The 13,014-nt window shown below is 44.0% G+C and overlaps 1 protein-coding gene across 2 annotated transcripts in view; it reads right to left on the reverse strand.

Annotated features, from left to right (window-relative positions):
- Positions 1-11,305, reverse strand: part of SLC44A5 (solute carrier family 44 member 5) — a 49,904-nt gene extending 38,599 nt beyond the window's left edge. The window contains exon 1 of one of the 2 annotated variants that reach the window (XR_004308234.1): positions 11,124-11,305. Coding sequence is in view for 1 of the 2 variants with exons in the window: in XM_015870851.2 (XP_015726337.1) it covers positions 11,124-11,160 (37 nt within the window). In the remaining variant the exon portion in view is untranslated. The remainder of the gene's footprint in view (positions 1-11,123) is intronic. The other variant, XM_015870851.2, reaches the window with a different exon arrangement.
- Positions 11,306-13,014: the final 1,709 nt, after the last annotated feature.

Raw genomic sequence — 13,014 nt, forward strand, 5'->3', positions numbered from 1 at the left:
TTCATTACATCCCGTTGTGTGACAGACAGCGGTAGAGGAGCAGCCTGACAAAATGGCATCTGATATGGAAGTGCATAAGGTATGTCAGTGAATTCCTCCAAGCAGAAAAAAATGCACCCATTGACATTCATCAACACTTGTGAAACATTTACGGAGATCAAGCAGTGGATGTGAGCACACTGAGGTGGTGGTAGCATGTTTCAGCAGTAGCAGCAATGATATAAAAGCCAAGCCACATTCTGGATGGCCATGCACAGCTGTCACAACACAAAATGAAGAGCATCTTGACCAGCTCATCCACACAAATTGGTGGTGATTATGTTGAAAAATAGTATTCTGTAGTGGAGAATTCTATCAAATAGGATTCCTTTGCTTTTTGCACCTGTTGTAGTTTCCATGAAAATAACCAGGAGGCATTTTCACAGCTACCTATGCACATGGGTGCTATAAGAGATGCAACAACTAACCTACTTGAAGAAAAAAAATATGTAACAAAAGTCACAATCATTTCTATTCCCACTACTTAACAGACAAAATTATTTTATGTCAAGATACAGTCCCTGTTTCCCTCACTATCTCTACCCTGCTAAGCCCTATTTTAATCACTATCCAACTAGTGATGGAACAAAGTAATTACGTGTTTTCACAATTAGAATAAAAGACAGCATTCAGATTTAAGAGGGGGAGGAGAAAGAAATTAAAAAAAAAAAAAAAGAAAAGAAAAGAAAGAAAAGCTTTTTACATTACTTGTATCATTGTCCAGATTTTTCTCCCTGAAGTATTTCCCACTCCCTGGAGAATTTGAGCAAAAATCTGGTCCAGATTTCACATTCCATCCTACTCGTATTCCCACCATTTTGATCATCTTTCACAGTTAATCACCAGAAAAAAAGTGCGTCCCACCAAAGAGTTCTGACCATTAAGTACGGATACATTTTGGGATACCTCTTAGACTTTGTCTGAGAAGGCTGTATACACTCAACTACAGCAAGGGTTGGTAGGAAAATGTACAAAATTCCACTAAAAGGGCAGAAACAGGGAAAGAACAGGCAATAAACTGCAGCTGATCTTTAAAGCAATGCAATTCTTTGTAGCAAGAAGATATAGAACATAAAGAGGCAGTCAGAAGAAAAAAGACTAAGCAAACACTTCAGATTCAAGGTGCATAGTGGCTGCAAATTAAGCAAAAATAGATATCTGTAAATGACAATACCCATAGTGCAGGAACTTGTCATCTACAATAATAATATTTCACATAAACATTTATCTAATGCAGCAGCACAACCTCACAAATACTTACAAACATGTATACTACTAACACCACCAGCATGTGATTGGAAATTTTCACCTCAAATGGTCAGGAAGAAGCTGTAAATAATCACAAAGTAACATGCCATTGCTTTTGTAATACAGTTAACGAAGCCAAGAAAGACATCATACATACAATCATAGAATCACAAGGTTGGAAAGACCTACACGATCATCCAGTCCATCCATGCTCCCATTACTGTTGCTACCACAAGCCATTAAGTGCCATTAATGTAAATGTAGTGCATAAACTGCAAATTATTATTTCCTAATTATGTAAGCATTTAACTTTCATCTGCTTGCAGAAAGGAAAGGTCAGGACACAGATGAAAACAAACCAATCTACTCTATGGAGTAATCATGTAAAATACAATACTACAAAGTTGCACTTGTGAGTGGAGGGGAAGGGTAGAGATATTTGACTTTGCCCTTTACTACACTAACAGTCTCTGATATTAATATTAAACTGCACTAACATAAGGAAGACATGTTTTAAGGTATTGCCCAGCTATCCCAAAGGATTTATATGAGCAGCTGGGCAGACACAGCAATGCCAACAGGTTCAAAATAGGGAAGAAAAAAAAAAAAAGTACAATTACATAGATTACAGTCTTGTTTTTTCCTCCTGTGTTCCAGTCAAGACTGAAGAACTTGCAGAGCAAGAACAGAAACAATTTTCTCTTTTAGTTTAACTTATTATACAATCTAGAAGTATCAGCTATATTTGCATAATCTATAATGAGAAGCACAAGGAAATTACTCATCTATGGCACACTGCAGGTCAATGGCAATCTGCTTCTTTAACTTGCCTGAAATAACAATCTCAAAAGTGTCAAGTTTAAGAAGTCTATTTTCAGTTTTGCAGGCTTTTAAGAAGAGCTTGAGAGGGTTTGAGACGCTGGGTGGAATTGAGAAACTATGAGTTTCAAATATTGTTTTCTTATGGCTTCAAACTGAAGAGGTACTATCAAAATACTGCTGCAAAAGCCATGCTTTCTCACAGTTTAGTTTTCATTTCACTTTGGTAAATTCTATATTTCTATGTCTTATATAACTGTACTTTCACTTCCCTTGTGTTTTTCCGTGCATTTTGAAGTAACGTGTGATAAGACATTTACAATGTCATGTCTCCTTTCAGTCTCAATTCAATGAGCAGTCAGTATTAATGAAAGATCTTTTTTTGTTCACTTTGATTTGATGGAAGCACAAAACCATTTCCATAAGACAGTGCCTGTGTTCAGCTGCCCATGTGTCTTCCGCTCTAGTATTTGAATTTTCTTTTTCAATAAACCCAAGACAAACCTAAATTAACTAATATCCTATTTGAGTGTAAAGAAAATCTGATGTAGTACCAGCTGTTATTACAAAAACCTAAAATCATCATATTGCACGGTATTAGCACGGCACAAACTGTACAAACTCCTGATTTGTTCTTCACTATCCCCGAGTATTGCTTCACTACCAACATTCAAAAAAAACAAAATACAATAATTTCCTTCCCTGAATGGGAAGCCTTTCATTAATAGAGAATAAAAAGTGAAAGCCAGCACTTTTTGGGAGCTCAGCTAGTTTTTTTACTTGTTTTTGTTTGTTTCGTTAGTGGGGGTTCCTGGTGGTTTTAGCAGGGCTTTCTGGTGGGTTTTTTTAATTTTATTTTTTATTTATTTTATTTTATTTTTGTTAAAGTTTTCTCTGCAAAATAAACTTCAGGACTGCTGCTCAGGTGGACGTTGTCCTTCAGTTCAGAGTTGTAATACAGGGGCTACCCTTGAGCTTGTAGCAAAACGCTGGACCAGTCCTACATTTCTCTTGCTATTTGTGAAGAGCCCATCAGCATAAATTAGGAGAGGTCTACTTGTACATAAATAGAAACATAATGTATGCAAATACCATGCTACTTGCTTTCCAAAGGAAACTGTGCTCATGGCTATACTAATTCTGTTATTGATGTGTTGTCTCAGTTTAGTTTTCAGTTTCTCAGAACTTACACAGCTGCCAGAAAAGTGTTAACAAGGAAATAAACTTATATTATCTATATATTTTCATTAAAAAATTATATATATAAACATTATCATACTAATCTTCCTTAAACATTCAAGTTCTTTACAGGGATAAATAATACAACAGCTCAAGAGTGCTGGTCACAAGGACATTGCACTTGTTATCATTTTTACTGTTTATAGCAGTTGTCTAGATGCTAGCACAGATATTGCATTGTACTGAAAGCAACAGAATGGGGTATTCATGGGTAGAGCTCAGTGCCTTTTTTCAGCTATAAAGCAATAGCACTGGAACTATTTATCATTCTCCTGGAGGAGGGGGGAGAGAAGGGAAAGGAGACTGTTTATCTATGTGGTTAATCAGCTGCTTTTTAGCCACCATATCACGTCTGAAGAATTCTCTCATAGAAAAACACAAGTGATGAAGGAACAATTAGCTTTACTGTAACATACAGTACAAGTAATATTAAATAACAAGAATCAGAGCTATTATTCAGCTTATATACTTCTTTCAAAGGATAATGATTATTAAAAACACTAATTCAGCTACCACATTTCATTGTACATCAGTTTGTACAAGTGTTGATGGCACGCAGTTGGCCCAGCAGGAATCTGCTGACCTGAAAAAGATAGTTGCTTTCTTCTAGATATTACTCACTATACAGAAGAGAAAATCAAGGAGAATTCGTCCAGCTCATGCATTAGGACTCTTCTTTCTAGTGTCTTACTCATAAGTCAGGAACAAGTTCCCATCTTTTCCACGTCAGAAGCAAATATCAACTATATACTTTAGCATTATTATCTAGCTTTAATTTAAGAAACAGGCACAAGTACGTGACTTCCTGCTGGAGAGGTAACCCACCTAAAATCATTTGAAACCTTTAGTCATTGGTTCTTTTTAGGGAGACAACTTCTTTATGCCAGACTTCCTCAGATACTTTTGGGGCTTCTTACCAAAGATGACTTAAACACCTAAGACAGAACTCCATCTAACTCTAATGGCTGCCAGGCAATTATTTCCTGTCATCCTAATGAAAGTAGAACACTGACTATATAATAAACCTGTTTTTCCTACCATCCTCATGGAGTTTATATCATTTATGACAACATCTTAAATGAGATCTCATTTCTAACTTTATTTCATCATATTCCAGCTAGTACTGAGGACAACTATTTCCCCTCCTGGTCTGACTACTAACTTTCTCCATACAAGAGAAAATAAGGAATGAATTTTCAAACAGTTTCCCCTTAGGGCTGAATGCAGCCTGAAGTGTCTTCATCAGGAGCTGCTACAAACTCTCCTGAGAGTAACATCCCACACAAACACTTTCTTTCATTACAAGTTCTGACTCTAACTTACTGAAACTGGACCACCACTCAGTACACGAGCACAAAAAAGTAACACTGGTATGAACTTTGAAGGGCTATTCCATTTGTCTTCTTTCCTTAGGAACTTCCGTACTGCTTCTTCAACCTCAGACGGAAAAATCTTCAAAGTCCTAAAGGGGATCTAGGAGAGGTGGAGTTAAGCTCCACACCTTCCAGGAGCACAGCTGAATTACCTGTGCTTCCACAGCTGACTCCTCACTCGCCTCAGATGGTTTATCAGAGGTTCAGGCTGTGATCAACAGTTTCCCTTACATACTGGTTTAGAATAACATCTTACTTCAAAAAAGCATATCCACATAGGATGTTTGTGATAAAGGTTACTATTCATATTCCACAAATGCCCTTCTTTCTTTTTCTCTTCTATTCTTCCATGTAAATGCACTATGCTTCTGTTCCAACTGAATGAGAAGGTTCTACTTCCATATTGAATCCCAGATGACAGCACTGGCATTGCTACTACCAGGTCACAGGCTTTGTGCTGTTTGCAAGGGCCCAAGTTCACCTGGCCTGTTTTGTCAGAAGTTCTACTGACTCAAAATACCAGAGTTCAAAACATCTAGTATATTTTGCTGTAACAGCATTTCCTTCTTTAGAGACTTAGGAAGAACAGTTCATTTATTTTGGACAAGGAAGAATATGCTTTGAAAAAAAAAAAAAAAAGTACTTCTTATACTGTAGGCATTCAAAGAGTAAATATAATATTTCAAACAGGTTTGATAAGGAATTAACTTTAAAAGCTCTTATAAGTGATATAGGCTGGTTTAGCAGTAGGTGTCAATATACTAGCTTAAGGACTAACATATTAGCAAAAGGAATTAATGTGTGCCAATTCTAAAACTTTCCAGTTTAGCTTTGCCTGGTATGTCAACAGTCATGTTTTTCTGAACAATCCCTGGTTCACTGAAGCACTGTAGTCACAACAGACTACTTATGTCTTTGCATCTACCAGGTGCAAGGACTTTTTCTTGTTTCACATAAACTGTTTTGAGTTATAGTGGTTGAGGCCCTGGAGCGCGTTCAGAGAGGGGCAAGAGCCAGAGAGGGTTCTGGAGCAGTAATCTAATGAGGAGAGACTAAGCAAACTGGAATTATTTAGTCTGGAGAAAAGAAGGCTCAGGGAAGACCTTATCGCTCTCTACAACTCCCTGAGTTGTGGCAAGGTGAGGGTCAGCCTCTTCTCTCATGTAACTGGCAATAGGACAAGAGGGAATGGCCTCAAGTTGTGCAAGGGAGATCCTCATGTTTTTCATATCCCTGAGCCTCCTGGTGGGAACTGGGAGAATAAGTCTCCTCTCGCTGCGCAGGCAGAACAAGCCTGAAACTAGCTCATGAGACTGAATGTATACAAGTCTGTAGGGATGGATGACATGCATCCCAGGGTCCTAATGGAGCTGGCTGATGGAGTTGCTGAGCTACTCTCCATCATATTTGAAAAATCATGGCTGTTCCAGTCCCCAGGGTCCGGAAAAATGGAAACGTTACTCCCATTTTCAAGAAAGGGAGGAAGGTGAACCCAGGAAACTACAGGCTGGTGAGCCTCACCTCTGTGCCTGGGAAGATCATGGAACAGATCCTCCTAGAAGACATGTTAAGGCATATGAGGGATGAGCAGGTGATCCAAGGCAGCCAGCGTGGCTTTACCAAGGGGAGGCTGTGCCTGACCAACCCAGTGGCCTTCTATAATGGAGTGATAACACTGCTGGACAAAGGGAAGATGATCAGTGTCATCCACCTGCATTTGTACAAGGCCTTTGGCATGGTCAACCATCACATCCTTATCTCTAAATTGGAGAGATACAGATTTGAGGGGTGGGCTATTCAGTGGATAAGGAATTGGTTGGAAGGCCACAGACAGAGGGTTGTGGTGAATGGCACTATGTCCAGGTAGAGGATGATGATGAGCAGAGTCCCCCAGCGATCTGTCTTGGGACTGATACCCTTCAACATCTTCACTGATTATGGGCACAAGTGCCCCCTCAGCAAGTTTGCCAATGGCACCAAGCTGAGTGGTACAGTTGACACGTTAGAAGGAAGGGATGCCATCCAGAGGGACCTCAACAAACTCAAAAGGTGGGTCCATGTGAACCTAATGAGGTTCAATATAGCAAAATGCAAGGTTTTGCACTTGGATTGGAATAATCTTGGAAGTTTGGTGGCCCTGCCAGGCAGCGGGAGCTTCATGATCCTTGAGGTCCCTTTCAACCCAGGTCATTCTGTGATTCTGTGATAATCCCAGATACATATACAGACTGGGGGAAGAACTCCTTGAGAATAGCCCTGTGGAGAAGGACCCGGGGTCCTGGTGGATGAAAAATGGAATATGAGCCAGCAGTACAGAAGGCCAATGGTATCGTGGGCTTCATCAGAACAGGAGCGGCCAGCAGAGACATGGAGGTGATTGTCCCTCTACTCTGCTCTCGTGAGACCCCATCTGGAGTACAGAGTCCAGGTCTGGGGCTCCCAGTACAGGAGAAATGTGGAGCTGTTGGAGAGGGTCCAGAGGGCCATGAAGATGCTCACAGTGCTGGAGTACCTCCCCTACAAAGACACGCTGAGGGAGCTTGGCTTGTTCAGCCTGGAGAAGAGAAGGCTGTGGAGTGACCTCATTGCAGCCCTACATTATTTAAAAAGGGATTATAAAAAGCAGAGCAATCAACTTTTTACAAAGGTAGGCAGTGATAGGACAAGGGGGAATGGCTTTAAGTTCAAGAACAGAAACCTTAGATTGGCTGTTAGGGGGGAAGTGAGAGTGGTGAGGTGCTGGAACAGGCTGCCCAGAGAGGCTGTGGACACTCCATCCCTGGAGGTGTTCAAGGCCAGGTTGGATGGGGGCCCTGGGCAGCCAGGGCTAGTACTGGATCTGGAAATCAGTGACCCTCCTTGTGGCAGGGGACTTAGAACTTGATGATCCTCAGGATCCCTTCCAACCCAAGCCATTCTATGGTTCTGTGATAGTGCATCAAGATAGAAAGGTGCTCATTGTGGCATAATAGGCAAGGGAAAATTCCTAAACTGGGGGGAAAACAGCTAAAAGGTTAGCCAAAGGGCACTGGGAAAAAGCTATGATGGAAAAAATGAGGTTAAGTGAAGTTAAGGGAAAGATGACTCCCAAAGCTAACTTTTATGCTTGCCCAGAAGGACATTAGCACATATTAATGAGCTCCTGGAAAAGAATGAATGCATATGCAAATGTATTGCATATGTATATCTTTACTGTCTAAAGGTAGTACCTGAACTCCAAGAGGGTGTGTTTGATTTGTCATGTCATCTGGTACATGTAGTGAGAATAAAGAAATGCCAGCTTTCTAACACTGCATTGGAGTTAGAGTTTTTTCTTCTCAGATTTTTCCAGTGACATAACTATCTCATAAAATAAAGCACAAAAATTACATTATCTTTGATACAATTAGTGTTCATGCGTGCATACAGTTTCTCAGCCATTTCTTTCAACAGAAAGAAGGCAACACCTTAAAAAAGGATGACCCCTCAATATTCATGTGTATCTCCAATTTGATCCTGCAGTTAAGTCTAAATGATAAAATACATTTCCACAATAATAAAAACTAAAATTTCAATACTTGCAAGATTAATATGTTATCACAGGACAAAGAAAAATATGAAGCTGCATACTAAGAAAGTTCTTACTGAAGGAGATCTATCTGTTGTAATACACAGGAAACATGCTACAAAGCACTCCTTTTAAAACTGTGTATTTTTCTCTCCATTCTTCAGATTTTTCTTCTCACGGTGATTTGCTTTATCTAAAGCCAGTGTATTAGCAAATTCAGACACTGTTGAAGTTCTGTACCACCAGCTCCAGCTGACATGCTTCAAGAAGTGATTTATCTCACCCAAAACATGCATTGCAAGGTCTAGATAAAGCAGACCACGTTTTTATCAGAGAAAGAAAGGTTTGATTCGTGTGAATTCAAGTTTCACCTACTTCTAACACTTCTGAATATAATCAAGTCATAGAGCCACAGAATGATAAAATCACAGAATGGTTTGAGTTGGAATGAGTCCTGAAAGATCATTTAGATCGAGCCCCCCCAAAACATGAGCAGGGATACCTCCCACTAGATCAGGATGAAATCTGAATCAAGCGTTGAATATCAAGTTTCAGATTTAATATGAATGTCATCCATTCATATGAAATTTGAACGTCAGACAGCGAAATTAGTTCCATATGATGATACACAACAATTTATCAGCAGTGGCTACAGAGACTTCATCTGTAGCGGTATCACAGCCCAAACCTTCCAGTACATGACACCACTGTGGCTAAATAGAGCCCATTCTTCTTAGACTGAAGATGTCCTTCAATCTGTAAGGTATGTATGTGTAGCTGGATGAAATTAAGAAATTACAAATGAGGCCAGACCACAAGACATAACATTTACTGATAAAATCCTTAGTTCACCTACAGGTCTTCCAATGGAAACAGAGGAACCGTCCTCAGTTGGGAAATTAAACATAATATTTTTAGTTAAAGAAACCTGACATGACCACCAACAATTTGACCACCGATTTCAACCATCTCACAACAACAATTAATATTGCAGTTAAAAGAAAGCAAATATCACTTAGATTACAAAATAAGGAGCCTATAATCTCACAGATCTGTTATAGCGCAAAAAGAAAGCGATGAATATTCGTGTCCTTCCCTTCAATGGCAACCTTCCTTCTGTGAAAGAACTTCTTTTTTCTTAATTGGAGTCCTCTTCTGGAGAGAGGCCTTCATAAAGTCAGCATTACTGTTCATGAGAAATCCTTTGTATTTAACTCATGTTACAGTTAACTATTGCTGCAGTTTCTGGAACCAGATTATAGCTCTTGTGAGGAAGACTAAACTTAAATAACAACTGCAAAGTTTGTTTTCAAAGTTGAACTCACACATGCATTTAGAGAAATAACACAGCTAAAACAGAGTGTTCAAGAGGAATAGGCTTCAGAATGCCTACAGGCTTCTCAGAAGCTTTTACCAAGCCATACGCAGACTAACAAGACAACTATGTTGTCTGGTATTACAGGATTCCAGTGAGTTCATCTAATAGTATACTCGTTACTTCAAAGAGAAATCTGAGGTACTTAAGCTATGCACAAAGACTAACACCAGCTGTAAACCGTGGGCTAGACTCATCTCTTCTAAAGAGAAAGATTGACACCATCAGTATGATTAATAAAACAAACACAACTACAGTATAGTGAAGGATTAGCATTTTCCTTACATACAGTCCATATTTTCCACAAATGAAGGTGAGGGAGCTTTTTCATCAGGTCATAAGTGCGAGAAAGCCAAACCAAGAATTTTTCCTTTTGGCCAGATGACAGTTCAGAACACAGAGCTTAATGATGAAATTGAATCTCCTGAGTTGTAAACATGTCACACAACACCTATTATGTCAAGGCAAAGGATGTTTCATCAAGCCATCGTTGCCCATTTGCACATCTTAAGCAATTAGCGGCAGCTTGTCAGACTCACAGAGAAGCAGCCTCGTTTCTGAGCGGTCTGTTCATTCTGCAGATTTTTTAGGCCATGAAAATCTCACATATATTTGGAAAATAAGATCTGTTTTGTAGCAACGTCATCAAATAGTCTAAGGAGCTTTGCAAACCCTTTCTCTTTTCTCATAAACACAGTAGTTTCCAAGGAACGACTGAAGCAGAGCTTAAGCTCAGGGATGAAGTTCTGCCCCCAGTGACCTTCTACATGCTGGCTGCCGGGGTTCAGTCAGAGCAGGGCTCGTTCAGCCCGCGCCCCCCTCTCTGGCTGCAGAGCTCCCAGTCCATCCGCACCAAGTAACAGAGCTCAGAACCCAGCGGTGCCAGCAGCACGGCGGGCTCCCGCCGCCAGCCGCGGTACCGCAGCCCCCCCCGGCCGCGCAGCCCCCAGCCCCGCAGCCCCGCTCCTGCGCGCACAAGAGCCGCCGAGGCCCACTCGGCCCAGCCGAGCCTCGCGCTAACACCGCCCGCCGAGGCCCCGCGGCCCGAACCCTCGCGACAGAGATGGAGCGGCCCGGCCCGACCTGCCCAGCGGAGCAGCCGCCGGCCCTGAGGGCACGGACCGCATCCCTGCCCGCACAGCGCGGCCTCCCCGCCGCGCGCAGACAAAGCGCACGCGAAGCACCTGCTCCGGGAAAGCAGGCGGAGGTTCTCGCCGCTCACTCCCGTCTCTGCGGCCACCGATTCCCGTTCCCCGCTCCGTCCCGCCTCCCTCCGGCCGGGCTGCGCCTCGGGGGCTCCCACCGTCCCCGGCATCGTGACGCCCACCCGCTCACGGCATCTGCTCGGGGAAGCGAACTCCCGCCGCTGCCTCACGCTGCCAGCCCCGCACTGTAAACAGGCCGGGGGGCGGCACAGGCTCGGGCCCTCTCCGTCCACTGACGCTAGAGCCCGCTCCGCCTCACTCCCATACCGGGTGCTTACCGTAGGGAGGCGCGGAGGCTTCTCCTTTCCTCGCCATCGTCCCCCGGTGCCCTCCGCGCTACAGTAGCCCGCCGCTCAGCGCACTCTTTGTTGCTGCGAAGGCATGAGAGGAGGTGGCGGCCGCGCAGCCCCGCTCCGCTCTGTGGCTGGAATCGCCGCCCGCGCCCCGCGCCGACCCTCCTGTCCCGCCGGCACCGCGGCCGACGCCTGCGCCGAACTCGCGGGGGCGGTGCCCGAGCCGTGGGGGGGCGGCGGGCAGAGGGGGGCGCCGAGGGCAGGCGCCGGGCCGCAGGACGGCTGGGTACAGCCCGGTACAGCCCGCTGCAGCCCGGTACAGCCCCGTACAGCCCGGTACAGCCCGGTACAGCCCCGTACAGCCCGGTACAGCCCGGTACAGCCCCGTACAGCCCGGTACAGCCCGCTGCAGCCCGGTACAGCCCACCACCCCCTGCCCGGCCGCTCCGCTCTGACTCCGCCCGCGTCCAGTCCCGGTGGCAGCTCCCGCGGCACTTGAGCTCCGCGCTGCCGCCCGACGCCGGGCGATGCCGGGAGAAGCGCTCTGCCCTGCGGGACGTGAAGGGCGGCCGCAGGCTCGGCTCGGCTCTCTCTCGGGCCGATCACGCCACCGCCAAAGGGGAGGAGGTTCTCCTCCGCCCAGCCGTGCCCTGAGTCCAGGGGTCTCGTCACGGCGGTCCTGGAGCCGCGCTCTGCTCCGACCTCGGTCCCGTCGCATCACGAGCGGCTGCGGGAGGAACTTCCCGCCCCGGGCACCCGGCGGAGCTGTCCGGGCCGCCGTGCTGAGCCCGCAGAGCGGCTCCTGGTTCCTGCGAGGAGGGGGCGGGAGCTCGCAGGGGCCGCGAAGACCCGAAGCGCTCAGACGCGTGGATGTGCCCGCACAGATCCGGGATTTCAGCCTCCTGATCGACAGAAATCTTTGCACTTCAGTTCTGAGCGAGGCCGTTTTCATGATTCTGTCTACAAACTGAGCTGTGATCATAAACTCAGATCGGTTCCGACAAATGCAGACTACTTGCCATTAACTTTCCACCCACTTGTTTTAACTGAATGAAGCAATGATCATTTCAAGAGCAAGTAACCTGTTTGCTCAGATTCTTGTTCAGTGGTGGCTCCATGCACTCTTTCCTTCCTTTTTTTTTTTTTTACTTTTTACAAAACTTCTTACCAGCCATTCTTATTGTCTCCCAGTTCAATTTATTTCCTCCTACACTTATTCCTATTTGTATTTCTTTTGGTCTATTCCCATTCTTTATCCCAGTTACCTCACATGGCTGATTTCAGTCCACTACTGCCTCAGACTGTGTCCACATGAACAGTTTGGTTCTAACGAGTGCAGTTTTGAGGTGAATCTCCCAGGTTCGCCCCTGTTGTCCCTTAGTGCTTTGATTTACAGAGATTTGAAGGCATGTGAACTGAACTTTGGATTAAACTAACTAGAAGACATGATCTAGGAATGCACCTGAGGTGCTCCAGCCCTTCTTTAGGGGTATGCAGTGTAACCCAAAGCCAAAAGCCACCAAAACGCCTTGTAGGTCTTGGATCCAACCGTTTTACGCTCCAATTCATTGGCACTGGTCTGCACTATTTTCTGAAGAAAGGCTTCTAAGAATCTCCTACAAGGAATGGCTGAGAAAGTTTGATTTCTTAAGTCTAGAGAAAGCTCTGAGGAGACCTTATAGCTGCCTTCCAGTGTTTAAAGAAGGCCTATGAAAATGATGGGGAGAGACTTTATCTGGGAGTGCAGTGACAGGACAACGTCACTGTCAATGTTTATAGGATTATATAGCCCTATGGTCTATGGATTATAGACTTGCACCTTATATGACCTATAGTCACAGGTCAATGTTTATAAATAAAAAAGGGGAGGTTTAGT

The sequence above is a fragment of the Coturnix japonica genome, chromosome 8, assembly GCF_001577835.2.
Source record: "Coturnix japonica isolate 7356 chromosome 8, Coturnix japonica 2.1, whole genome shotgun sequence".
Lineage (NCBI taxonomy): Eukaryota > Metazoa > Chordata > Aves > Galliformes > Phasianidae > Coturnix > Coturnix japonica.